General features: G+C 41.3%; 3 protein-coding genes across 3 annotated transcripts in view; 1 reads left to right on the top strand and 2 right to left on the bottom strand.

Annotated features, from left to right (window-relative positions):
- Positions 1 to 26,961, top strand: part of LOC129727187 (uncharacterized) — a 280,609-nt gene that overhangs the window by 15,144 nt on the left and 238,504 nt on the right. Inside the window, exon 2 of the mRNA XM_055684744.1 lies at positions 933 to 1,647. The gene's annotated coding sequence lies outside the window, so the exon portion shown is untranslated. The remainder of the gene's footprint in view (positions 1 to 932; positions 1,648 to 26,961) is intronic.
- Positions 8,210 to 9,292, bottom strand: LOC129729053 (uncharacterized). The gene has a single exon (XM_055687533.1). It carries the CDS (start codon positions 9,290 to 9,292, stop codon positions 8,210 to 8,212), a length of 1,083 nt encoding a protein of 360 aa, XP_055543508.1.
- On the bottom strand, positions 10,714 to 11,292 carry LOC129729052 (uncharacterized). The gene has a single exon (XM_055687532.1). The coding sequence runs from the start codon at positions 11,290 to 11,292 to the stop codon at positions 10,714 to 10,716; it is 579 nt and encodes a 192-aa protein (XP_055543507.1).

Here is a 26,961-nt window from a genome sequence, read left to right as displayed (position 1 = left end):
TGGTTGTGAAGTCAAGACACGCTGCGCTGTAGAGGTCTGCCTTAGTTTGTGGCTCGCCTAAATTGCCGAGTAGAAATAATAGCTTTTTCCCTGCGAGCCACATTCAACTGCAGTCGCTTTTCCTGTAGGTAATATAGCCCACACTACAAACCATCGTTGACCGCATTCATCCGGGTCCATTGTTTGGCTTTTTCCAATTTCTATTCAGGACAATTTTTCCCGTGCCTCGGTTGTTGTAACTTACTTTCTTCAAGTTGCAGGTGTTTGTGCATGATTGAATAATGCAATAATGATTCAACAGGGTAGAAGCGAAAGGTGAAGTGCAATATCCTTCCGCCACCGCTCGTAACGTCGTTTGTGCCAAGTGCTACCATTTGCGAACGTTAGGCTCTGCTATGTGGAATGATCGTTATTATACGCCGGAGGGTAACCACGGCGTTGTCGGTACTGGTGTCCTGTCTACGATTCGAAAAAGACAAGCTATTAGTTCTACATGACTAGCAAAACGTCCCGGGGAAGCTGTGGAACAGATTGGTTCACCTTTTTAATGTGTTCCGTTTCCCTTTACAAAGTTTCTCTTTTCTATGGGCATTACATTATCGGCTCTTGTATAGCATTCCTAACTAACTAACGTTGTAACTCTAGAGGCTAAAAAATAAAACTTCACCCTAGCTATTACGAACGTTTTAAAATAGATGCACGTTGTACACGTACTTGTCGGAGCGGATGTATTTTCGCTCGATGCCGCAGTGGAAAGCCGTGTGTGTTGTATGTGCCTTGCCTATACCTAGATCTAAGAGTGGGAGTGGGAGCAGAAATGTAAGGACACAAGCCAACCGCAGGAAAATTGCTATTGCCGCCAGAATGGTTTCAAAGCCACGTCACTTTTCGCCGCTCTCTAAGGATATTTTCTTTTCTTTGCTTTTTTGCAGACTGATACGACGGAAATAGTAACTTATTTTTGTCAAACAAGAATTACTGGAGCAATGCGGATCAGCACGTCTGGCAATGTGATTGCAGTGAAGATGCAGAAAAATAATATTAGGTGAAACGATTATTTTTGTACCGCAATGGTGAAGTGAACAGCCACATACAATTCGACACCCGTTATAGGTACGTGAAATAAATATAAAAAACTTTCTTCATATTATCGATACCGGTAGTGTTAGTTGCTAGAATCGAGCCAGTTAAGCGACAAAAGCACGTAAGGGACACGTGTAATGTTCCGATGGTGCAGTGAAACAGCTTGACGGTTCGCTAACGTTACACACATATAGGAACAGAGGGTTGGTTCGATCCTGGTGAAGCACCATTCATGCGAGCGATTGTGCGGATAGTGATGTGATGACTCCTCGATGGTGTTGGAAGAGTGTTAATGTGATGGCAATGATGAATCATTAATGCTTTTATGACGATGTCATATGACTTTCGATTGGCGGTCACTGCCGTGACGGTGAAGAGCATTGCTCTCTGTGTCTGTCAGTGTTTCTGTGATGCCGGTGGGAATTGCAATTTTCATTTGCTGTAAACAATCTGTGGCCCAAGTCGTGCCGTAGTGTGCTGTGGGTGGCGCTTTCGCCGTTTGTCTTCGGTCGCTGTCAGATTCAGCAGACAGTTGGGTTGGACACCTAGAACAGCTGTCATAAGGTAGGTGCAACATGGTCTTCGTAGAAAGTGAGTAGAGGTGGACAACCTGTTCGGTCAATTATTTTAGCACATTTTGTTGTTTGCAAATTGAACTGACAGTTGCCTTACTGGTCAGGGGGGTCAATGCACATTTGTTATCGAGCTAAACTTCTGTGATCAATTAATAAATGCTATTTCGTTGATTTCTTTTCACACAAGGTTTTGTTTTTGGTTTGATGATTTGATATGGAATTTTAACATTGGAACAAAATTTATTTAGAGAAATTCTTAGCTTTTCCAAATTTGTTTTGAATTAAAATAACATAGCGATAGTAGTAACCGCTACATCACACAGTGGATTGATGAACCGTTTTTTGCAGTAACGTTTTCAGAAGTCTTTGAAATGATTAAAACATACATATCTCAAACTGCCGCCGTTGATTTTGTTTAGTTTTGCAGGTATTTGCGTTTTATTGTATATAAGTACAAACAAAAAACGCCTTCAATTAAGTTCTGTTTAATATACTTATAAATAATTAAAGAAAAAGCAAAGCCTTGGTGCTACATTCCGTATCGGAATTCGACCTTCTGTTTATTATACACAAACTTCGCAGCTAACTGTTGAGTGTACAGGACAATTGCGGGGCTAGCGCCACGATCCTACTGACACTAACAGTCTCTCCCGAGCCGAGACTCGAACCTATGACGACTGGCTTGTTAGGCCAGCATCGTACCTCGAGACCAGCTGGGAGCACTTTCTATGTATGAAGCACAATTTTGGAAGTAACAAAAAGATCACTTTTAAACTACCTCCCACATGTGCACTATACTTATCTTTAACAGCATCGTTTTAGTTTTCACCTCCACTATCACACGTGGTTCCGTACACACCAAATTCCCGACGGCCAAATTCAGTAATCTTTACTGAATTTCAACAATAAAAACCTGAGAATAAAAACCATATATTGAAATTTTCAGCAATCTAGTATTGTACTGAAAATTCAGCAGCTCCTTTCGCTTTACTGACATTCAGCATTCTTGCATAATAGGACACCCGAAACAATGTTCAATTCTAAGAGATGGCGCTGCAGCGGTAGTGGTAGTAGAATCGAAATTTCAACGAGCATTTTGCTTAATGACCGGAAAACTGCTATTAGATACTCTATTTTTATAATATTCTAACTTCCTAGTACTTTTTTTACTATATCTAATCTATTTTTATCAAAAAACTTAATTTTACTGTACTACTATATTGAGTTAACGGAGTTGTATAAGAAAATCATTTTTTTTTATAAAAATAGGTTGCATATAGTAAAAGTAACTACTAGAAAGATAGAATAATATAAAAACAAGGTAACTAGTAGCAGTTTTTTTGGTCAATAAGCAAAATGCTCGAAGAAATTTCGATTTTACTACCACTAACACTACAGCGCCATCTCTCAGAATTGAACATTGTTTCGGGTGTCCCATTGCTGAATATTCGGTATCTGTCATCGACTGATACGTAGTGCGGCTGTAAAAATGAGAAAAAAAAGTTTGTTGTAATTTTGTTTAGTGTGCGTGAAGATTGGCCGGGAAGAAATTTATTTCAAAAACGGGTCCGGACCACATCCATGTCACGAACGTCGTTCCCATACATTTTGCTTGAAGCCAATTTTCTCTGGCTCTCTGGCTCGATTTTACGTCAAAAGGCTGTCAGTGCCTTCGAAACAGCCGAATAAGCTTCGTTCATGCAAGATCAGCTGTTGCTGCAAGTGGTGTGTAGAAATCTAAAAAGCGAAGAATGTTTTTTTTGTTTCGTTCGTTCTCTAGATGTTGTGCAGGACATAAATAGATATGTCCAGACATGTTTCAACACGTTCTGGATCATAAATTCAATATCCATATTGATATGTATCCATTAAAACTTTTCACGCGAAAAAAATGTGCAACAGCCTATGCGGCACAATGAACGGAGCTTAAGATCATATCATTAACAGTAGCGCCATCATCATCGGCGGCGGCTTCAGGAAACAGTCGCCGTGACATGGGTCTGGTCCGGACCTCGAGGAAGTACTTCAGAATCTGAAAGTCGTCTGTTGCGACGTGGAGAAACTATTTGGTAAGTAGGCGAGGGCGATGGCATATATTCTTAGGCCATCCGATGGATTTCGGCGGCATATTTTACGAGAATAATGCTCATTTCTTTACAACAAGGATAAAATGAAATAAATCTTAAGAAAGAATCAATTTCAAACGTGTTTTAAACCCCATACGAAGAATGCCCACTTAAATGACATTTGAGTAATCTGACGGACCTTTCCTGTATTGTATCAGCAAGGTACTGTCAAAATATGCGTGGCCGACATTACTGAATGGTCGGCAATGCTTTGAATAATGCTGGAAATTCAATAAAAGTCTGTCAAACTGAATAAGTCCCAAATACATTATTAAAATTAGTTTTTCCGAGTCGATGCAGGATTGACAATGCAATTTTAAAAGCAGTGTTGCCGAATCCTGAAAAATTGAATTTGAGATTATACACTGAAAAGAATTGCTGAAACATTCAGGTTGACGCAAAATGCATCTAATGTAACTTGAAAGAATACAGAATTTTTTATACTTTACTGAAACTGAGTTTGTTATATATTGTTAGAGCGTCGTATCGTTTTTTATTAGGTCAGCCGTAATATGTTCGCATCTCAGCTGTTATTTAGCTGTGCATTAGCTTCAGGCACTGATAGGAAAAAAAATCATTCGAAAACTAATTCCACAAAATGTTGTGTAGTGTAATGTGCATTCCTAGAGTAAGAATATATGTGTGCAGCTGAAGGTAAAATTGGTTGTTTGATTTTGAATTATGCAAAACTTCACACTTAGTTCTCTGTAGGGTGAAACGGAGTTAACATTGATCAGTTCTTATACCAGTATATCGACGATTTTGATCTTTTTCGATGCTATCCAACTGTCATGCTGATCAACATGAGATTTGGATGAATTAGTGTAACTATCGAAATTACCCTTTATCTTTTATTGACCATAAGGCTAATAATGTCATTTCTTAAAATTTTTATCAGGGCAATAAATATAGGGATGATGAATAAAAAACAAATAAGTGGAAAATCTTCGAAGTTCTCAATATCATATTTTCAGCTAATTTATTTTTCTAACATCAACTTTACATCAAACACCCTAATAAAATATCGAAACCAGCCTAATTGTGTTCCATGGTGATATATGTTAATAATCATCAACGAATACCGGCAAACAAATATGAAGTATTGTTTGTCTTAAGAATCACTTTACGGCATATAACCGTAATCAAACCGTAATTAATACGGTAAATCGAAATCCGACTATGTTGCTCCCAAAAACCGGAAACGTTACAAAATCATCAGTAGGTACTCCATTTGGGCGAAAACTATCCTGGCCCACCAAGCTACTTTGTAATTAGTTAGTTCCCCTATGCTAGCAAAACAGGGAAGCTTCATTAGCACACAAGTACACTACATCCTGGGCGGATCAGGACAACCGTACACGGAACGGACGGACTAAAAGCATGTAACCTAATTAAAGGCAATATTGATGTAAATTGAAGGACGATGTTAGGGATGTTGAAAATGTTTTTTTGAGACCCGTAATTATAAACTACATGTAGATTAAGTATGTCTGTGTTACATTTGTTTTAAGTGAAACTTCAAGAATCTCACAGAACTTTAACGCTTGTGGGTCTAAAACGTTTCCCTTTCCACTTTGCCGAGTTTCGCTGAAAAGTTTATTTTGTTAAAATTGCAATCCGAACTACTAGAATTTATCTTTCGCTGATTGTTTTCGTGTCACTTAAGCACTGTCATCTGCCTCGGGTACCGAAATGTTTCTGCATTATAATGATTTTGATCTACTCGCTAGCTCTTCCCAGCTTCCGTTTCCGTAACCTAGTTAATTTTCTGCACCAATTCAATCTAAGAATACGGCATACATAAAGCACGGTGCACCGTATAACTTTTCTCCACTACTCCCATTGGGGCATCTATTCGTTTTCCGTATATTAGCAGTGCAAGATAGTTAGGAAACCAATCAATTAAGCCATACCGTCTACATACACATCGTACGAAACTCATGCCAAAAGTAACAAATTGTCGCTGTAATGTAAACATATCGTTCTGTTCTGAACACATCATTAAGCAATTCCTCTGTATCGTGTTTTACGCGTGAATACATCAACCGTTCTTAGTCGGCTTGCTTCCGGTATCTCATTCATCGCGAAAGACCCCGGCTTGCATCCGTAAGCTGGCTGTATGCCAGCTGGAACGGTGACTTTCGTTTCCAATGCGGCCTCGTTTCAAGGTTGCACAGCGACCGAATCAAATTATAAAGGTTCCCTGCTATCCTTGGGCGCTGCTACGGAACCGAGCCGGGTAAGTGAATGAAGACACACTAACGGACATCATTTTCATCGGTTGCGAAAGGTCAGACCTTCAGTCGACTATCCTGCGATCATTACTTTGGCCTTCGTGGTGGTAACAATCGAAAATTTTCGCCGGATTTTTTTCTTCCATGGCCAAATAAACCCTGCCCGAATAGAATTGTTCGGTGTACGGATTGAAAACACTTCGTTTTCTACGTACGGGTAAATCTATTTTGACGCGGCAAATTTCATTTGAATGGATGATGATGATGATCCAGTTTTGCCAGCTGCCGTAAGATAGTAAACATATATTTATGCCTAACAGCAAGGTTCACGCTGTAAATAATGCGGGATTTCATATACGGTGAAAATAATACTAACGGCGAGCGATACTAGAAAGTTAATGAAATCGTTGGAAATCGATTAGAAAGGATCTTAAGAAGACACGAATAAACAGGGTGGAACAACCTTGGACGGACCAATTCCTTTAGTGCACCGCCCTGACGAAAAACTTTATTCTCTTGATATAAATTGGAATCGTAGGTGAATCAACCTATAGTGGATCCCTTTCTTGTAGTGGACCTCTCATCAGATTTACTGAATTTTTCTTAACATAAACCGGAATTTATAAATGTTTTTTTCTGATTCCGATGCAGATTGGGTAGATAAGTTGTTAAGTTACTAACCTATAGTGGACTCCTTTCATGTAGTGGACCACTTGCCAGATAAACTCAGTTTACGCGACAAATCAAGGGATTTTCAAAAACTTTCCATCGGGAAACATCTTATCCAACCAGTTTGTATCAGAAACATTTATAAGTTCCGATTTATGTTCAGAGAAATTGATTTAATCTTACGGGTGGTCCACCATAGGTCTATCATGCAAAGGGGTCCACTCTAGGTTTTTACCCAATGCAAAAGCAAAAAAAAAACTATGGCTATCTCGGGTTGACTTCGACACAAAGGAATGTATCTTATCCATTTAATTTGCACTAGGATCACGAGAAAAATTTTTAAAATCCGTTTAGGATAAAATCATCTAGGATGGGCCACTCTCCTCAGTGAACCACCTTAATACAAATTATAATTTACAAATGTTTCTCGTGATTTTGAAGCATATCCAGGATGTTTCTTGATGGAAGTTTTCTAGAAATTTGTCTGGTTATTGAATAAATTGAGTTAATCTAACCTAAAGATGTTTCCCACTGTGAGTTTTCTAAAAATCCCTCGAGTTTTCGCATAAGTTAAGTTAATCTGGCGGGTGGTCCACTATAAGTGAAATTACTCTATCCAAAAAATCGTTCGACTATTTTTATTCGAAGTTTAATTTTGCCAATATGTAAGGTATATTTTGAGGCTTCAATTTACAAATCAACCCATACAAACTCCTCTTCCATAGTGGAAAACTCGTCAGATCAAAACAATTTTTGCTGAAACTCGAGTGATTTTCAGAAAACTCACAGTGGGAAACATCTTATTCAGCCAATGTGCATAAAAATCGCGAGAAAAATTTATAAAATACGCTTTATTAGAAACAAAAATTTGGGTTATCTGACGAGTGGTCCACTATAGGAAAAGTGTCCTATACTTCACCCTATTTTGTTTTCGTTTAAGTTATATTTGAACTTGAAAAGAGCATTTTTAAAAAGATTTTTCAAATATAAAGTGAAACTATCTGTTTCTTCGGAACTCAGCGAATAAAAATAAACGTAATGGACTGTATTTAATTTGCGACTATATTTCTCGAAATCACGTTTTTAAGTGTTTTTCTTTCTCTACGGTGTTGCCAATCTTACAATGCGCGCAACAAAACCCACTGCAAAAAGCTTACATATGAATGACCATACACTGACGTAAATTATCTCCCTGAAACTATACACCGTAACATACACCCCTCGGAGCCGGATGGCTCTACTCCACATCATCGTGGACAGGTAAAACAGCGATCTGGGTAGTTGGCCGTTTGAATACAGAAGTACTCGTCTTAACGGTAACTACACGTACAATCCCGTCGTTGCCGGGGTGCGTCTCAACAATCCTTGCTAATTTCCATGTTTGTGGGGGCAGGTTTTCTTCCTTGAGCAATACAAGAAGTTCGTTTCGCAGTAGATCAGGATGTTTATACCACTTCTCACGTTTCTGTAACCCAGTGATGGATTCGTTCGACCACCTTGACCAAAACGACTGCTTCCGATGTTAAACCAGTTCATACCTAGAGAGCAGCGATTCCTTCCGATCAGTATACAATGGCTCAGCAACCGCCGTTAACTCTCGGCCGACCAAAAAATGTCCAGGGCTAAGAGCTTCGTAGTCTGCTGGATCATTGCTCTGTTCAACCAACGGTCGTGAGTTTAATATGGCCTCGATTTGGATTAAGAGGGTGTTCATTTCCTCGTATGGCAAATACGCCTCCTTCAACGTTCGGTGAAGGTGAGTTTTCATGGCCTTGACACCAGCTTCCCACAGCCCACCCTGGTGAAGAGCCTTCGGTGGTACCAAATGCCAGTTTATTACACGTGGCTGACAGAAGCCTGCTATATTCTCTTGCAGAATTTGCGACTTCAGAAGCTGAAACAATTCCTGAAGTTCTCGTTTGGCCCCAATAAAATTGGTGCCATTATCAGAATATATGTCTGACACATTTCCACGCCGTCCAACGAAACGCAGCAGAGCCTGTAAGAACCCTTCTGTCGTCAATGAAGTCAAAAGTTCCAAATGAATAGCCTTCGTACACATGCATACGAAAACACAGACATACGCCTTGCACGGAGCCTTCGATCGCCCTCGCTTGATGAAAAAAGGGCCCGAGTAGTCCACACCCGTACGTGAAAATGGTTGGGTGATGGTGACTCGGACACTGGGCAGATCTCCCGTGAATTGCTGCACATCCCGAGGATTCGTACGAAAGCATTTCACACATCTTCTGACTACTCGATTGATTGTGCCTTTAGCGTTGACTGGCCAGAATTGTCTTCTTATCTTTGCCATCAGGCCGTTCGATCCGACGTGCAGCTCCTCTTGGTGCAGCGCCTCAATAACGATTTCTGTGAAATGGTTACGTTCAGGGATGATCATCGGATGTTTCTGATCTCTCGGCAAATCGGAGTACTTGATCCGACCGCCGACTCTCAGCAGTCTCTCTTTCTCATCGAAGAAAGGGTTAAAGTTTCTTAGTTTTCCTTTCACACGTTCACCTCGTTGAATGTTACTGATCTCTTCGTAGTACACAACCCGCTGAACTATGCGTACCATACAATATACAGCGTCACGCCTATCCATCACACCAATAGCTCTGGATCTCCTTTTCTTGCCAAGCCCTTTCGCCCGACAGTTGTAAATGAACCGACACACGTAAGCAAATCTTCACTGCAGCCTTCTGAGGCTGTTACACGCCATGATAAGCTCGTATTGATAGTTACCGTTGGCCGAAGCCGTCACTATTCCAACCACAACACAATCTTCTTTTGAAAGGTCATCTTCATTATCTTCGGCTTTTGGATCCGACATATCGTTAGTAGCACGGAGAAAACCCGGCCCGTTCCACCACAAATCACTACGCATCAATTCATGTGGTTGCACACCACGCGATACCATGTCCGCCGGATTTTCCTTCGTGCTAACATAGTTCCACTCAACGTTGGGGTTTAATCTTAGTACTTCATTCACACGATTTCGCACAAATACTGATTGTTCTGGTTTCGTCTTCTTCAGCCACGAGAGCACTATTTTCGAGTCTGATCATAGAACAACTCGACTTATGTCAGAGTCTAGGGTTTCGCGCACTGTTTTGATCTGCCTGGATAACAATCTCGCAGCACATAGCTCCAACCTGGAGATAGTCATTTCCGCTAATAATGCTCCATCCCTTTCCATCCTCTCCGACTCCTTCAATGGAGTAACTCTCGATTTCCCGCAAAGAAGCCGCACTTCGATTGCACCGTTAGCAGTTACGTTCTTCAAATATACGCAACATCCATACGCCTTCTGAGATGTCCGAAAAACCATGGAGCTCCAAAGCTATCGTATTATCCACAGTCACTCGTCTCGGGATCTTCATATCGTTGATGTGGCACAATTATGTCCTCAGTCTGCTCCAGACGTCGAGCTCCTCATCAGGGATCGGGTCATCCCAATCCACATTTTTACGCCAGAGTTGCTGAAACACCAACTTGGCAACTACTACTATCGGCCCTAGTACTCCGAGGGGGTCAAATAATTTTGCAATTTCGAATAGTACTTCACGCTTCTTTGGTACTTCTGTACTAGTCATTGTTCTAACGCGAAACAGGAAGCTGTCTCTTTCTGAGTCCCAAAGAAGCCCCAGCGTTTTGATGACCCCGCTGGTATCGTCGAAATTAAGCTGTTTCTCTCGATCCTCTATGAGCACCCCATGAAGTAACTGTGGATAATTAACGCACCAATTATGCAGTTTTAAACCACCTTTGTTTAGTAGCTGCTGTAAATCCTCTCCTCTGCTCCCGAAAGTACGTCATCTACATAAAAGGACTTCATCACTACAGCGCATGCTTCAGGAAAACTGTTCCGCTCATCCTGGGTCAATTGATTCAGGCATCGTGTTGCCAAGAATCCTGCTGGTCCAATACCATATGTCACACGCAGCAGTTCGATATCTTGAATGGGCTGAGTCCTGTCGTCTCTCTACAAACATCGCTGATACCTTGTATGGGCGCCGTCTATCTTCACTTGTCGATACATGCGCTGAGCGTCCGCCGTAAAGGCGTATTTAGGTAGCCGCCACTGCAGCATGATATCAAAAAGAGGTTTAGCACTGTCGGAACATCCATCAAAATGTCATTCAATGATGCACCGTTAGTGGTCTTTGCGGAGGCATTAAATACTACCCGCAACCTTGTCGTTGAGCTTTCAGGCTTCAATACACAATGATGCGGAAGATAATATCCTTTTTCAGGGTTTACTTCTTTAGGATCCAGTATCCTAGCATGATCAAGCTCCAGGTACTCGTGGATAAAATCCGAATACTGCTTTTTCATTTCAGGCCGCCTTTCAAGCCTGTTCTCCAGCGCCTTGAACATCTTCTCCGCTTGATTCCTGGAGTCTCCAAGCTGTCCAGGATCGTCTCGAAATGGTAGCTGAACGGTATATCGTCCATCCTCTCCTCTGGAATAAGTTTCAAGGAAGTGTCTTCCACAGTCATTGTTCAAGGGCTCGGCCGTTTGTTCATCGATCATCCAAAAGCGTTCCAACAGAGTGTTAAGTTGTTCGTCCCTGGGATCGGATGTTGTAGCTTGCAAAACCATGACACTGCCATCGTTTCGATCGGCGCTGACTGTTCCAGCGACTAGCTATCCTAGAAGGCTATCCTGCAATAGCGGAAGATCGTTTGACATCCGTATCTTGCCGCTTCCCCTCAGGTCATAGAAAACTTCGGCTCCAATAAGCATGTCCACTCGGCTGGAACAAAAGAACCTTGGATCTGCCAACAGTATCTGCTTCGAAATCGGCCACTTTAAAGCATCCAGCTCCATCGGAGGTAGCGCACCAGTTATACGAGGTACTATCAAAAAGTCTACAGAGAAATCGCAATTTTTTCTCCTGGACTTCACGGTGGCGTTCACTTTGAATTTCACCGTTGTTCGGGTTCCGTTCACTCCAATTACTGGCACGTTTACACATTTCTTATGAAGACGCAGCACATCACTCATTCTCTGGGATATGAAGTTCGCCATTGCACCAGAGTCTAGCAACGCACGACATCTATGCGCTACACCGCTTCTGTCAATTACATCGATGACTGCCGTTGCCAGCAACACCTGCGTATGCGCCGATACCGTCAAGGCTGGAACTTCGCATTTCGCAATGATCTTCGGTGTCTCTTGTGTTGTAGTAGAGCTTCGAGCGATTGGTCTCGTCTCAGCATTGCTCGTTGCTGTCTCCATCTTCTCGCACTTCTCCTCGAAGTGCATCAGGGGATGGTGTTTCTTCTGGCATTCACACAATCTGCTGGTATCAGTCTTGTCGAAATCACCAAGTTGACTACGATTGCCTCGGACAACTTGTCTTTCATTTTCAAATCGTGAAACGCAAGAGATTCAAGGCGCTTCTCTACGACGTCCAGCAAATTTCGCAATCCTACATGCGTTCCCTTGGGCATCGGCTTCACATTCAGCAGTTGTGTTGTATGCCCCTTAACAACCATACGAAGATTCTCAAATCGTTTCGGCAAAATCCTCCAAGCACCTTCGGCAAAATCCTCCAAGCAATTGTTATCATTCAGCGTTTGCTGATCAATAGCCCCTGCTGCTTTTCCCACCAGGGCTTTATCTAGGTAGGGGAGCCTTGTAGCAGGAGAGTCCCCAACACACTTATCAACGATATCTGTAAACCTGTCTCGAAATTTGTACCAATTTTCATACCGACCGTCAAATGTTGGCAGAGGGGTTTGTTGTAATAAAAGAAACGGTACAACTCGGTATGGAACACTCCCACCGCCGCCATACTGCCGCTAGGGTGGCTAGTGGTTGCAACCTCCATCAATTTCCGATTCGTCAACTTCTGATTAACAATTACTTGTTGGTCCTTTTCGTGAAGATCAATCATTTCTGCTAGCGAGATCCTTACAAATTCATACACTTCCTCGAAATCAACTAATTTTTGCTCAAACACATTTCTTTTTGTAGGATCCGCTAGGTAAACTCGGTTCAGTGTAGCATTGAATTCCGTTCCAGCATTCGTTACAGTTTCAACATACAATTTAAGAACGTGTATATTGAACTTACCATGATCCTGGTCCACGGCCCGTATAGCACGACTAATTCGTTCTACCTTACCCTGTGTTGACGCAAGGCACTGCTCAAGAGCAACCACCGATTCGGCCATCTTAACTTGGTCTCGATGGTGTTTCTGCAGCTCTTTCTGCTCACAAATACTCACGAATGATGTCGCTTCGTCAATCGGTGTGTAGAATATAGGCGACGCCAATGGAGAAACAACGGGCGACGAGAACAAAATTCGCTTTATCTTGCCAGACTGCAGTTGCATATCACTACACTTCTTTCGTGTTCGATTTTAGCTTTCACGTCGTTGTCGAATTTTTTGCAAATCACCACAATCTAACATCAGTGTTAAATTTCCTCCACTCTGTAAAAAGGATCACTAAAACTGATGTCACACATACCACCACCAAAATGACGTCTTATTCACTTCTGCAAATATTCTTCCGAGCAGCACCACTGCTTGCTTCGAATCACTATATCCAGCATACAAAATTCTGAATCAACAGTTTCTTAGCAACTATCACTTTTCCGCTGTGCTGTTACACGATACGGAACAACTTTCTGTTCGCCACGTTACTGACGGTCAAAACAAAATCAAATTCTCGACGCACACACACGTTTGCGTCGAAATCAACCTTCACTAGTATAGTAGGCAAGCGATCCGAAAGCGCTCATTCTTCAAAATGGCTACCACGCTTCACTATTCGGTTGCTTTCCGGTTAAAATGCTTCTGAAATTCGCCTGCCCCTGTGGTTAGCTTCTTTCTTTCCTAACTTCTTCCAGCGCCAGGAATCACAATTTTCTTCAGAAAGCAGGAATCACAAAATCACTTTCACTGAATTCGCGTAGAATATCCGGCTCTGACGGACCATGTTTCTTCGGAACTCAGCGAATAAAAATAAACGTAATGGACTGTATTTAATTTGCGACTATATTTCTCGAAATCTTGTTTTTAAGTGTTTTTCTTCCTCTACAGTGTTGCCAATCTTACAAGGCGCGCTACAAAACCCACTGCAAAAAGCTTACATATGAATGACCATACACTGACATAAATTATCTCCCTAAAACTATACACCGTAACACTATCTTAGATGGACCGCGCCCTTTAGTGGACCAGATTATCTCAATTTGTGCGAAAACTTGAGGAATTTAGGTATCATGTTATCCAGCCAATTTACACCAGAATCACGAAAAACATTTGTGAATTGCAATTTAGGGCAGAACTGATATCTAGGATGGACAACTTTCTTCAGTGGACCATCTCGACAAAAAACTGTTTTTTCTCTTGAAATGGATTGTAATTCAGAATAGTTTCTCGTGATTTTGATGCAACTTAGCTGGATAAGATGTTTCTCGATTGAAGTTTACTGGAAATCTATCAAGTTTTTGCATGAATTGAGTGAGTCTGACCGGTGGTCCACTGAAGGACGTGGTCCACCCAAGGTAGTTTTCCCCTAAATACAGTTTTAGCGATAAGACATTAAATTATTGTGAGAGTGAATTGTGTTGTTGATTTTGGCTCTACTTCTCGAGCTGTTTTTGTTATGTTTTTGGGCAATTAAAGTCAGTTACGCTTGCTATAAGTTTCGTCAATAAGTGTCTGTGCATAGTCCAACGACTGTTAACTATTTGTGAAGTACTCAGTGCCGTAGAAGCAACTTTTTAGTTTCGCGTACCAGCGCTTTGTTTACTGCTGCTGCCTACCTATACCTACGAACGATTTTTTTTACTCGAAACGCTATCTATCAGCAACCATCGGAAGCAGTGTCAACTTTCTACCAAGTTTCGTGCTGGATGATTATTATTTTATTACATAAACTCAGGCGTAATATCTCTCGTGTCTGAGAACCTACCGTTCGAAATGTGTCATATTTGCCATTCGTGCAACAGTGAAATCACGGAGGGGCAAGTTATTTGTCAAGGATTTCGCAACGCTATTTTCCATCCAAGATGCACTGGTATTTCGGCTGAAGCGTTTGGAGAGGTTATGAAAAATTGCCAAATATTTTGGCTGTGTCGAGATTGCACTACCTTGATGAAAGACATCCGTTACCGCAACTCTGTTCGTGCTGCTCAAGAGCTCGGGCAAGAGCATGCTTTGAACTCGCATAGTGACATAATGCGTGGTCTAAAATCTGAAATCCTGAGTGAGCTGAAAAATGAAATAAGAACCAATTTTGCCACACTTATAAATTCAAGCTCTCTTACACCGAAGAACACTCAACTTAGTGGTATAGAACCACGGCTCATAAGAAGCCGGCGGCTTTTTAGTGTGACCAATGATAGTAAAACTAATCGCAACCGTCCGATTCTACAAGGCACCCGAAGTACTCCCTCGCCGTCTTTGGAAATAGCAACCGTACCAGCAGTTCAACAGAAATTTTGGCTGTACGAATCGCGGGTTGCACGTGATGTTTCTGCTGATCAAATGTGTGCTTACGTTAAAAAGCGCCTAGGAACAAACGACATCCAGGTTACTCGGCTAGTCGCCAAAGGAAGAGATATAAGCAGTCTATCTTTCATCTCTTTCAAAATTGGTATGGACACGAACTTGAAATCAAAAGCACTCTCTACCTCGACCTGGCCGAAAGGCATCGTTTATCGTGAATTCTCAGACAATAGAGTGTCCGAAAATTTTTGGCGGCCGGTGATGCAACCGGCAGCGAACGACCCCCTGTGCACCCCAACGGACGCGGACATGATAGCGACGGATTAATCGATGACTGGACACTGGGATGCACATTTATTGCAAGCAATTTGGAAACCCCTTATCCCCCCATCACAGTCGAGCCATGCCAGCCAGCGTTCAGCAGTCGTCCCGGTCCTGTGTTTGGAATGGGAGAGGGGGTTCTCCGTTAATGTAAACCCAGGCAAGTATGCAGACTTTCTGAGCGCTTCGTATTCTGAATCGTTTACTGTTTCTAGACCTCCTCGCCTACAACAACCGAGCCTTTTTTCCTCCTGTCTGACACCCGGACATGATTTTGCCGCCAGCACTGTCGAAGCCGTTGCCGTCCCCAACGCAGCTGAGGAACTCCAGCAAGCGACCTGCAGTCGCTCCTGTCCTACCGTAACGCTCACCACCGATGCTTCATCCGAACTAAAAATAAACTACCACAATACCAACGGCCTCAGGACAAAAATTGATCAACTGTTTCTATCATCCACTGAGTTAGACTACGACGTGTACGTGTTCACGGAGACTAATTTGGACGATCGCATTCAATCTTGTCAGCTCTTCAACAACGATTTTTGCGTTTATCGTGTTGATCGTTGTGCCTCTAACAGCCAGCGTCAATCGGGCGGAGGCGTGCTCATAGCCGTAAAGCGGTTATATGCGTCATCTGTTGTCCAGCTCACGGCTGCCGATAACATTGAGCATCTATGGGTAAAAAATCGCCATAGAGCCACTGCCACTTTTCATTGGTGTTCTGTACTTGCCACCAGATAAAAGCCGAGACATTAACTTTGTGATGCTTCATATTGATGCTGTCTCTGAAATCAGCAGAAAGTTTAGCGATATAGGAAAACTCGTCTTGCTGGGTGACTTTAACCAACCGCGCCTAGCTTGGAAGAGTTCTGGTAGCGGGTATGCCTTTGTTGATCCTGTACAGTCACAGCTTTCCTTGGCCAGCCAATCCCTTCTCGATAACATGGCGTTCCTCAGACTACGGCAGTATAATTTAATACGAAACAACTTAGACCGTGTTTTAGATCTCGTATTCTCAAGCGACTCCGTTATGAAGAATGGCGCCGTCTCTTTAGCTGTTGAGGAAGTTGTACCAATTGATCCTTATCACCCACCTCTTTGCTTCACTGTTCTTTGTGAGCCTACTGTTTCTTTCCACCAAGATATCGATCTAACTGAACGTGACTTTCGTCGTGGCGACTACGACACTCTAAACGAATTGCTGTCCGAGGTTGATTGGTCTGAGGTGATTCCAAATTCTGACGTTGACTGTGCAGTTAGCTGTTTCAATCGTACTATTCAGAATTGCATCGTTCAAGCTGTACCGCTAAAAAGGCCGCCGAAGAACCCTTTATGGTCCAACAAGCACCTTCGCATCCTGCGTCGACGGCGCTCCAACTTGCTGAAACAGTATTGCCAGCATAGGAGCTTGTATGCGAAGCGACATTTTGACGAGGCGAGTCGAACCTACCGTGGTTATAACCGTTTCCTATACAAAAGGTACGTGAGGCGAAGAGAGGAGGATCTCCGGCGAAACCCTAAACGTTTTTGGAGCTTTGTAAACTCGAAGCGTAAAGAGAATGGTCTTCCTATTCTGATGCACCTAGGGAATGTTAATGCCGCTTCTACGGAAACCAAATGGGCTCTTTTTTTTCAACAATTTGCTAGCTTGTTTGAAAACCGAGTGCCCACTGCGGAGGAAATAGACAGCTCTGTCAGTCTAGTACCAAGAGACGTGATAGATTTCGACATATTTAAAATTAACGCTACGATGGTTGAAGCTGCATTACAGAAACTGAAGCAGTCCAATAAGCCAGGCCCCGATGGTATTCTCTCTTGCATCTTCAAAAAGTGCAGCGCTTCTCTGACTGCTCCCCTCTAGGCGATTTTCAATAGATCACTTCAACATCAAGTATTCCCATCGGAATGGAAGATTTCCCATATGCTGCCGGTGCACAAGAAAGGCGATAAGTCCGACATCGCTAATTATCGTGGCATAACCTCTTTATCAGCTGGATCAAAATGCTTCGAGATCATCATGAAAGATATGCTATTCGGCTCTTGTAGGAGTTACATCAGCATTGCTCAACTCCATGTTCTACCCTAAACGCTCCGTGGACACTAACCTGTGCGAGTTCACATCATTTTGTATCGGTGCAATGGATGGTGGAGCTCAGGTTGATGCAGTATACACCGACATCAAAGCCGCATTTGACACCGTTAATCACGATATCCTCCTTGCTAAGCTGTATCGTCTTGGAATGTCCGACAATATTTGCAGCTGGCTTCGCTCCTACCTGAGCAACAGACAGCTCTTCGTAAAAATTGGATCAACAGTATCTGAAAGCTTGACCCCCTCCTCTGGCGTGCCTTAAGGAAGCAATCTGGGTCCACTGCTGTTTGTGATATTTTTAACGACGTGACGACACTTCTTGCGAATGGTGGAGTACTAATCTACGCTGACGATTTGAAAATCTACCTGATCATACGAAATGAAGCTGATTGCAGAGAACTCCAGAAGCTACTGGATAAATTCGTTCATTGGTGCAAGTCAAACTTCCTGGTAGTGAGTGTGGCAAAGTGTTACGTGATTTCATATCGACGACTTAAAGGACCTATCCTATACAACTATGTCATCGGTGATCAGATACTCGAACGGGTTGACGAAGTCAGGGATCTTGGAGTATTGCTTGACTACCAACTCACATTCAAGCTGCATTATTCCGCGATAATCCAAAAAGCCAATCGTCAACTAGTTTTTGTTCTGAAAATAGCAAACGACTTTATTGACCCCATCTGCTTACGTGCCCTCTATTGTTCCCTAGTTCGTTCGATACTCGAGTTCGCATCGGTCGTCTGGTAACCTTATGAAGCTGTGTGGAAATCCAGAATCGAATCTGTTCAGCATAAATTTGTCCGTCGTGCGCTAAGAAGACTTCCATGGCGCAATCCCAACGACCTGCCCTCTTACGAACATCGATGTGCCCTATTGGGTATAGAGCCACTGGAGTCCCGTCGAAATATAAACCAAGCTGTGTTTGGCGCTAAAATACTGCGCGGAGAAGTCGATTGTGCCTGCTTGCTGGAGCGCATGAGAATTTATGCTCCCGCACGTGTACTGCGTCCACGGCAACTTATTTTGCCAGAACCAAGGAACACCGTATACGGTGATAACGATCTAGTCAACACAATACGGAGACGTTTTCAAGAAGGCTATCACGTTTTCGACTTTAATGTTTCTTGTTTCAGTTTTAGACAACGCTTGCGAACTGTATTTTTAACTTTAGACTAGTTTTAAAACCATTCATTAAGACCACGATGTCAGATGAAATTTAAATAAATAAATAAATAATTAAATAAATAAATAAATAAATAAGAAGAATAATCTACAAAATTTCGGTTATTATTACAAAAAAATCCATATATTAAAATAGTACAAAAAATACAAGTAATCCAGACTTTACAAATAGTTTTCAACTAACTTTGCTATAAAATCCTATTTAGTGTAGTCATTCACCCGTTTTAACAAACTTCTAATGAAGAAATAAAACTTTGAATGAATCTAGTGGAATCCTTTTCTGTAGTGGACCACTCGCTAATATCACTCAATTTTTCTTAGCATAAATCAGAATTATTAAATGTTCCTCGTAATTCTGATGTAGATTGGCTGGACAAGATGTTTCATGATGAAAGTTTTCAGAAAATCCCTCGAGTTTTCGCATGAATTAAGGTAATCTGCCGGGTGGTCCACTATAGCAGCGGTTCTCAACCTTTTTTTGTTCGCGTACCCCTTGGCGATATTTTTCATATCGGTTGTACCCCCTGGCTTGGAATGTTTTCGCAGAGTGGGAGAGAGTAGTGTTAGATCATGTTGTGGTAGTCTTGTTGAGGTTTCAAATAAAACTATGGTTTGTTTGATTGCTGCAGTCATGTTTTAAGAGCAAGATTGAAAAACAAACGAAGTATTTTAGAGAAAAATTGCTTTGTCCGCCATTACTGATTTTGCTTTCGCGTACCCCCTGAGGGCTTTCGAGTACCCCCAGGGGTACGCGTACCCCAGGTTGAGAACCGCTGCACTATAGGAAAGGGGGCCACCACAGGTTAATTTACCCTAGCATGAAATTCTAATTTTTGCCGGTTTCCTATGAATCAGTGCTGCGTCTAGACATTCTAGACAGAAATAAGGCTGTTTGCGAACGATTTTAGAGTGTGTTTATTTAGTGAATGTTTAATTAATTCAAAGTGAAACTTCATCACGCAAAAGTTGACGATCACAGTAAATCAAATGAACTAGCCTTCCACTCAGCTTGACTGCCGACAGGCTTTCAATGACTTTTGAACCTACTCGAAAAAAAGATTCAAAACTATTCAAAATTGAATTTCTTTTCTCAGTTCACTTGATTACTTGAATCTTACTTGTTCAAATCTAAGATGAGTCAGCTAAAGCCAAAGTAGCAAAATTTTCACCAAACTGAAATAAACAACGTAATTCGAAGCCTAAGGTTTCAAAGGATGATTTGAATAAGGTCACTCGTTCACATTTCAAACAACAATAATACCCATTTAATGTCACAGGAGGTGCGTGTGTTTTCTTCCTTTTATTTTCATCTAAATATTATTTTCAATACGGTCATTAAATTTCCAGCAAAGGTCAGGACGAAATTGTGTGTTTTGTCTCTTCGTTTTTGTTCTATACTTTCATTAGAATGGTTTTCAATTTGGGTTGCGATGGCTTATATTCTATTCATGAAAGATTTAAAAAAATAAAGAAATTGGCACCGTGACTATTTTGGGCGGAAGGACGAACTTTTTACCTTCAACAGATGAGCGACAGAAAGGCACGAATGGTGGGCGATAAATACAAAACGAGCTGCTCAAATTGAAAAGGTAAAAGCAGTAGCAGGTAATGAAGCAAACCATCCACGCAATTCACAGCGATGATCATTAATGGGGGAGGTCCGTATTTCATCCCACGCTCGGATGGCATTGATGAAAGATTAACGAAATTGGGTCGAATGTGGGCGAGAGAGAGAGGGAGTTGGAAAATCACTAAGCTAAATTACTGAATGCCAAACTGTTTGCTAGCATTGAGTTGATAAAATTTCGATCCATATCAATTTTAAGTGCAAGAAAACAATGTTTTGTTTATGGTGAATTTTCGCAGAACTCATTTCAGCTCGTATTTCGTTTCTGTTAAGATTACAGTTTCTGTTGAGATTACATTAAGATTCTGACGTTGGTCGCCATGATAATTACAAATTAGACAGCAGATAATTAAATTAAATGTACAAGCCAGTGGCATGAAATGTGGCATTTTTGGCACAGTATTGCTAAGCTTATGACAGCGTTTATAGGTTTATATTTCTGCATTGTGTTTATTGAAGAGGTTTTTAGTCACTAGGCTGGTTCAAAGAGGTAAAAATAAGTTAACACAATTTTAGTCCAGGGAAAAATGTACAACTTTGACGAAATAAAGAATCTTTGCCTAAGTTTCCTTTTTTTGTTGGAAAACATATTTTTTGTATGCCTGAAGGGCATGAGCCAAAAGTGCCACTGTAACAAGAATGGCTGTCTTTTGTAGTTGGCGCCGATGGCTTTACACAAATTACAAGATGCTCGAACTCATTGATAAAGTTATGCTTGTTGGTTGTAAGCTTTTGCCCCAATTCTAACATGGTTGATGAAACCAGTGACTGTTATGGTAACCGCAAAATTGGGGTAGATGAACTGTTTGTATGCAACCCAGCGCATGTTTGTTCGCCTTTAATGGTGGATGTGAAGGTACCCAGAAACGACTGTTTGTATGCAACCCAGCGCATGTTTGTTCGCCTTTAATGGTGGATGTGGAGGTACCCAGAAACGATTCGATTATCGATTCTGCAGTGACCGGGTATCCAGAGTAGTATTTCTTTGTTGAGGCAGAAAAGTTCCCTGAGTGTTGCCATGCACCTCCAGAATATTCTGAAAACAGTCTTTAATGCCAGTATTGCAATATGACTATCTGAAAAGATTCCTGTTTTCTGATATTCTTGATATTGATATTGTTGCGCTTTGGACGTACTGCGTTAACCTCTGCTTGAATGAAGGTTGGCCACTCACCCTGGAGGCCGCGTAACGCAAATAACACCGACCAACCAACCTTTTGCTTTTCTACCTTCAGGGCAAGATTTACATCTGCCGATGGAAGTCGAAAAGTAGCCACCTGGATTCTCGGTGGCCAATTCCACCCGCTCCGCACGTCCACACGCAACTCCTTGAGCTTCAAAACTGATCGTATCGAGCTCTTTAAACAACGCGGCTTTTCTTGGTTTCATGTCCATCGTTAATGGGCTCCTTTCCTTGTCCATACTGGAGTAGTATCCTATATGGTCCCATGAGAGTCTATGTCCAAGCAGTGAGATCATGGCTAGGGTAGGCCACCATTGCGCCTTATGGGCAACTATGTCGCCCCGATAGTCCTACTCCTGCCTGCATCGGGTACCATCTCGCTGTTTGAAGCCGTTGTATCACGGGTCGTTGTCAAACTCTGACTCATATCCGTTTCCTTTACTACCAATTGCCATAATTTGGATTTTACTGGCATCCGTTTCATTGGGCGGTTTAGTTCATTTGGATGATGGGAGCGGCACTACACGCTCCGTCTGAGATGCTTCCGGGTACATGTGGCTTTTGCGAGGAATCGACGTTCCAATGTCCGAGCCTCACCACCCATAGGCAATCTCTCGTTTCAGGTCCGGGACTTAGCCACCACTGGCGTGTTGGTGGTTGGCCCGCTCCAGCGCCAGCAAACCCGACGATCATAACCTCTACAGGGAACTTGAGTTTCAACACCCCGTCATACTTACATTCCACAACACTGGGCCCAGGATGGAACCTTGCGGAACTCCTGAAGTAATTTGGATAGCCTTCTGACTCTCCTCCGTGTCGTAAACAAGTACTCGATTCCGGAAATAATTTTCCAGAATCTTTTACAGCGACACCGGTACATGGATGCTCCTGAGCGCAAGCTCTATGGAGTCCCTACTGGCGCTATTGAACGCATTCTTTACGTCGAGCGTGACGATTGCACACTAGCGTATTCCCCTTCTCTTGCGCTGGAGTCAGTGGCGTAGCTATGGTTTGATGGGCCTGGTGCGGTAACAAAAATGTGGGCCCCCAATAAAAATGACTGGGCAGTTTATTATTTTATAAAAGGAATTGAGACAAACAAAAAATTTAGATTTTTCTACTTATGTATTTCGTTTTCCGCAAAATTGAAATAAGTGTAATCTAGATACCTACTATAAGTGTAATCTAGATACCTACTATTTTGATTGGCAAAATCAGAAATTACAGATTCAAAATCAATGGAATCAGCAGTTGTGGTATCATTCCGCTAATTCGCTAATTGCTAATTAGCGGCGTTAATATCCAGTTAGCGATTTAGCGTATTTGCTAATTTTTGAGCTGAATAGCGGACTGTTAGCGTCGCTAAAATTTTGGCCTTTGAATCGCTAATCGCTAATTCGCGAATTAGCGTAAAGTAGAGAAGCGACGAAAAAACTATTTTCAAGAACTGTAAGTCGCTGATGGCGTACATAAATTGCTTAAAATGATGAACATTATTACTGCAAAAGTTACTTTAGAACAAATGTTTCATACGAACAAATTTAATTGTGATAATTGTCTACGCACTTAAAAATTTATTGCCGGGTCTCGGTAATTTTTGCCAAGAACGGCACCACTGAGTGCTCGCTTAAAAAATTTATGGCAGCAGCTTTTTCGTAAATCTTGATTCACTTAACTGAATTTCGGCACAAAATATCCGTAATCTCGGTAGTGATAGCTCGGTATTATTTTGTGCCAAAATTTCAGTTAGGTTGAGCCGAGATTTACGAAAAAATACGACAGCTGTCGTTAATTTTTCTACCGAACACTCAGTGGTGCCGTTCTCGGCAAGAACTACCGAGACCCGGAAATAAATTTTAAGCGTTTAGAATTCATTAAGCAGACAGTATGTGAAGTAAAGAGAGCGAAAAACGAGCGAACTGGAAATGTGTAGAGTTCCTTTCTTTACGACACAATTGCAAGTCATTTTTTTTTTAATTTTTACTCTAGGATTCGAGCTATCGTAGAAGCTACAGGAGCAAGCTCAAGGTGATCTAGATTAAATTTTTGGAATGCCAAAAAATTTTGCATATTGCCATGCGCAACTTCAGTTCTCCTTTTTCAATCAAATAATTTTTGAGATTTTAAAAACATTTGTATTATATACAAGCAGAATCACTTTTGTTGCTCCGCATATTCACAATATTCTCAAGTATGACTGTTTTATGAATTTTAAACCACTTTTTATAAATAATACTTAAAAGTAATTATTTTTGTTTGTTTTTATAAGCAATAAACATATCTATATGACAATCTCTGTACAGTCAAATCCCTCTATAACGACACTTTTCATAGTGACAAATCTCGCTATAGCGACATTCTCAACAGTCCCTTCTGTTATATACTAAAATTCTTCGTTTTATTGCGACATTTCGCTATCACGACCTTCCTCTATAACTGCATACCAAAACTAATACTTGTCATTCTTTATTGCGACAATAGTACAGACGAATCTCTCTATAACGACATTGCTGAATCTATAACGACATTCTCAACGGTACCTTCTGATCTACATATGCAAACATTCTTCGTATTATTGCGACATTTCCCTATAACGACAGTCCCTTGCGATGTCGCTATAAAGGGATTCGACTGTATTAATAAGTTAGCGATTAGCGAAAGTTCCGCTAGTATGGATTTAGCGTTTCGCGTTTAGTGATTATCGAGCCAAATCTTCCGTTAGCGGTGCCCACCACTGGAAATCAGTGATTTCACGTTCGTATGATAAAATGGCAAGGTTTGTTAGTCTCAAGTTACTCATCCTTGACCTCAAATAGTTCTTGATCAATTTGAGAAACTTCTATCGCAAGCTGCAATACTAAATCCAATAATTAAAAAAATCTGAGAGCGATTTCTATGTTTGGTACCGAATCGATCAATTTATAACTATGAATAAAATTCAAAGCTCTATTGCTCCACCTAGATGAATATTGTTGAATTCTGTTGAAACCGAAACGTAGTATTGGAGCCGTTTTCTTTCATCAATGAATTCGTCTCTATCGATTTCTCCTGAAGCCTTTTCTAGATTCAGCTCCGCAACAGGATCCAAAAGAATGTCGAGTGTTAAAAAAGCGTATTCCTCTGCGCGTTCATTTATCTGTTGAGATCTTGTGGCAATTTCCTGGATAATCCTGTCAACTGATGATATCATTTCTCACCTGAATTCTTTCTTATAGCTTAGTCCAGCGTCTGCGCTTCTTCACCTGGCATTCTCTTCTTTCGACGAACACGTTATTGTGGGTCTGGGTCAATTTCTAGTACAGTACACTTTTTTGCATACTTTAGAGCTGATTCCACAATTTTTTTCTCGCTCTCGGTCAAAAACTTATGTAATGCCATCAACTTGTTAGCACATTCCTGTATATGAAGACTTTTTTGCTGCAAGTCTTCCAGCTGGTCTCTAAGTACAATGCTGGCCTAACAAGCCAGTCGTCGTATGTTCGGGTCCCGGGTCGGGAGAGACTGTTAGTGTCAGTAGGATCGTAGTGCTAGCCAACTTAACAATCGGCTGCGAAGTCTGTGTGTAGTAGAACAGAAGGTCGAATTCCGATACGGAATGTAGAATCAAGGCTTTGCTTTGCTTGATGCAAGTATTTTTGGGTATCGTTGATTTCAATTAGAATTGAAGCCCAAAAACCAAGAAGATGGGCATGTTGACCGGTTCGGTGTTCGCAAGATTTTGGAGCCCCTTTGGGTGAGGGCCTGGTACGGACCGCACCAACCGCACAAACCGCACCCCCCTAGCTACGCTACTGGCTGAAGTGCTACCTTAGCCGTCTTGGTGACGGAGGAGTTGGCATCCAGCGTTGACTTGCCCTAATGAAAACCGAATTGGTTACCTGTCAGACCGTTTACACCCTCCGTGTACCTCCCCAGCAAACCAGAAGTCGTATAAGAATGTTAATTCTAAGTCGCTCAAATGTGCATGCCAAGTTTAAAATTACTTAAGATGCAACATAAAATTTGCTTATATCGTATAAAATTTAAATCCTATAAAACGCAATATCAGATTATATATGAAGTAATTTATCGTGTCATATAAAATTGTAGAACGCGTCATTCCTCTAAGTCGTATAGAATGCAATTTGAAGTTTCAAATGAGGCCATTTAAAATAGCCTGCGAAGTTATACAAAATCGTAAGACTTTTGTTTTTACAATACACGTATATGGCCTCCAGATTTGTATACATAGGTGCATTTCATGCGTCTTATATGGTCATTTTCTACCAAATAAGAATTCACTTAACAGAGTTGAGTGCAAGTTATATGAACCAATTTGTTTGCTGGCTCACTAGTCTGTTGAGGATAATCCTATCAAGCACCTTGCCCGCTGTTTGGGAGAAGGGAGTTGCATTTTCAGAAGACGCGATGATTTTGTCTCATAGCTGAAGAGCGATTTTTTTGTTTTGACCGATCCTGGCCAAAAATGCGACCCCCTCCTTGCAAATGGGGGAGGATCATGTGAAGATCAATTCGTATGTGTCTTAAAGTATCGCTCTTGGTATTACATGAAACATATTTTAAATAAGTTAATCAAACGTCGAGATAAACCTATTTTAGTATTGTAGGGGAATTGAGGCAAAATTGATATGTTGCTGACATTTGAGCTGTTGCGGAACAGAGTGGTCTAAAGACCATTATTTTCGAAAATGAATTTTTTGCATACACTGCATCTACTCAAGAAGCTGAAGTTGGAAAATTAGGAAAATTTCTAAACATCGAACTTTAAAGCTGATTTATACCGTGTTGAAATTTCGTCCGAAACAGAAGGCCATTCACTTACCAGGTTTGTGTACATAGACCACTCTGTTCCAAAACGATTCGAGGATTCCAGTGAATTTATATGTGAAGTCAGAGTGGCTTATGTGCATTGGTGAGATAAAATCACTTATTTCGCAAAGAAACTGTTAATTTTATGTATTCCCTTGTTAAACTTATTCATAACTTTTATATTAGAACATTTTGTTTGAACGAGTCCGTTGAACAGGCACATAAACCACTCTGTTCCACAACGGCTCATTTTACGTGGATCAGACACCTACCAATCGATCTCCGTTTTTTTACTAGATATAAGACATTACTTAAATACCACTTTTAAATATTAGCGCATTACTATTAATGCTCTATATACTCGATATTATTTTGCTGTGTGGAATATAGTAAAACCATGGCAAAACCTTTTCTGTAGAATTACCGTTTCGCGCTCAGTTTTTGTCCGATTTAAGATCTGTTTTTTTTGACGTAGGACTACGTCTTTGTTTTCTATAATAGATTACATTTTGTGAAATTGAAAATGAAACTGGCAAATGTTGCGTCAGAATTCAAACGATTATAACGAGCGAACGACTTAATGCATC

The sequence above is a fragment of the Wyeomyia smithii genome, chromosome 3 (genome assembly GCF_029784165.1).
Source record: "Wyeomyia smithii strain HCP4-BCI-WySm-NY-G18 chromosome 3, ASM2978416v1, whole genome shotgun sequence".
Classification (NCBI taxonomy): domain Eukaryota; kingdom Metazoa; phylum Arthropoda; class Insecta; order Diptera; family Culicidae; genus Wyeomyia; species Wyeomyia smithii.
This window is presented reverse-complemented; position numbering and strand designations above follow the sequence as displayed.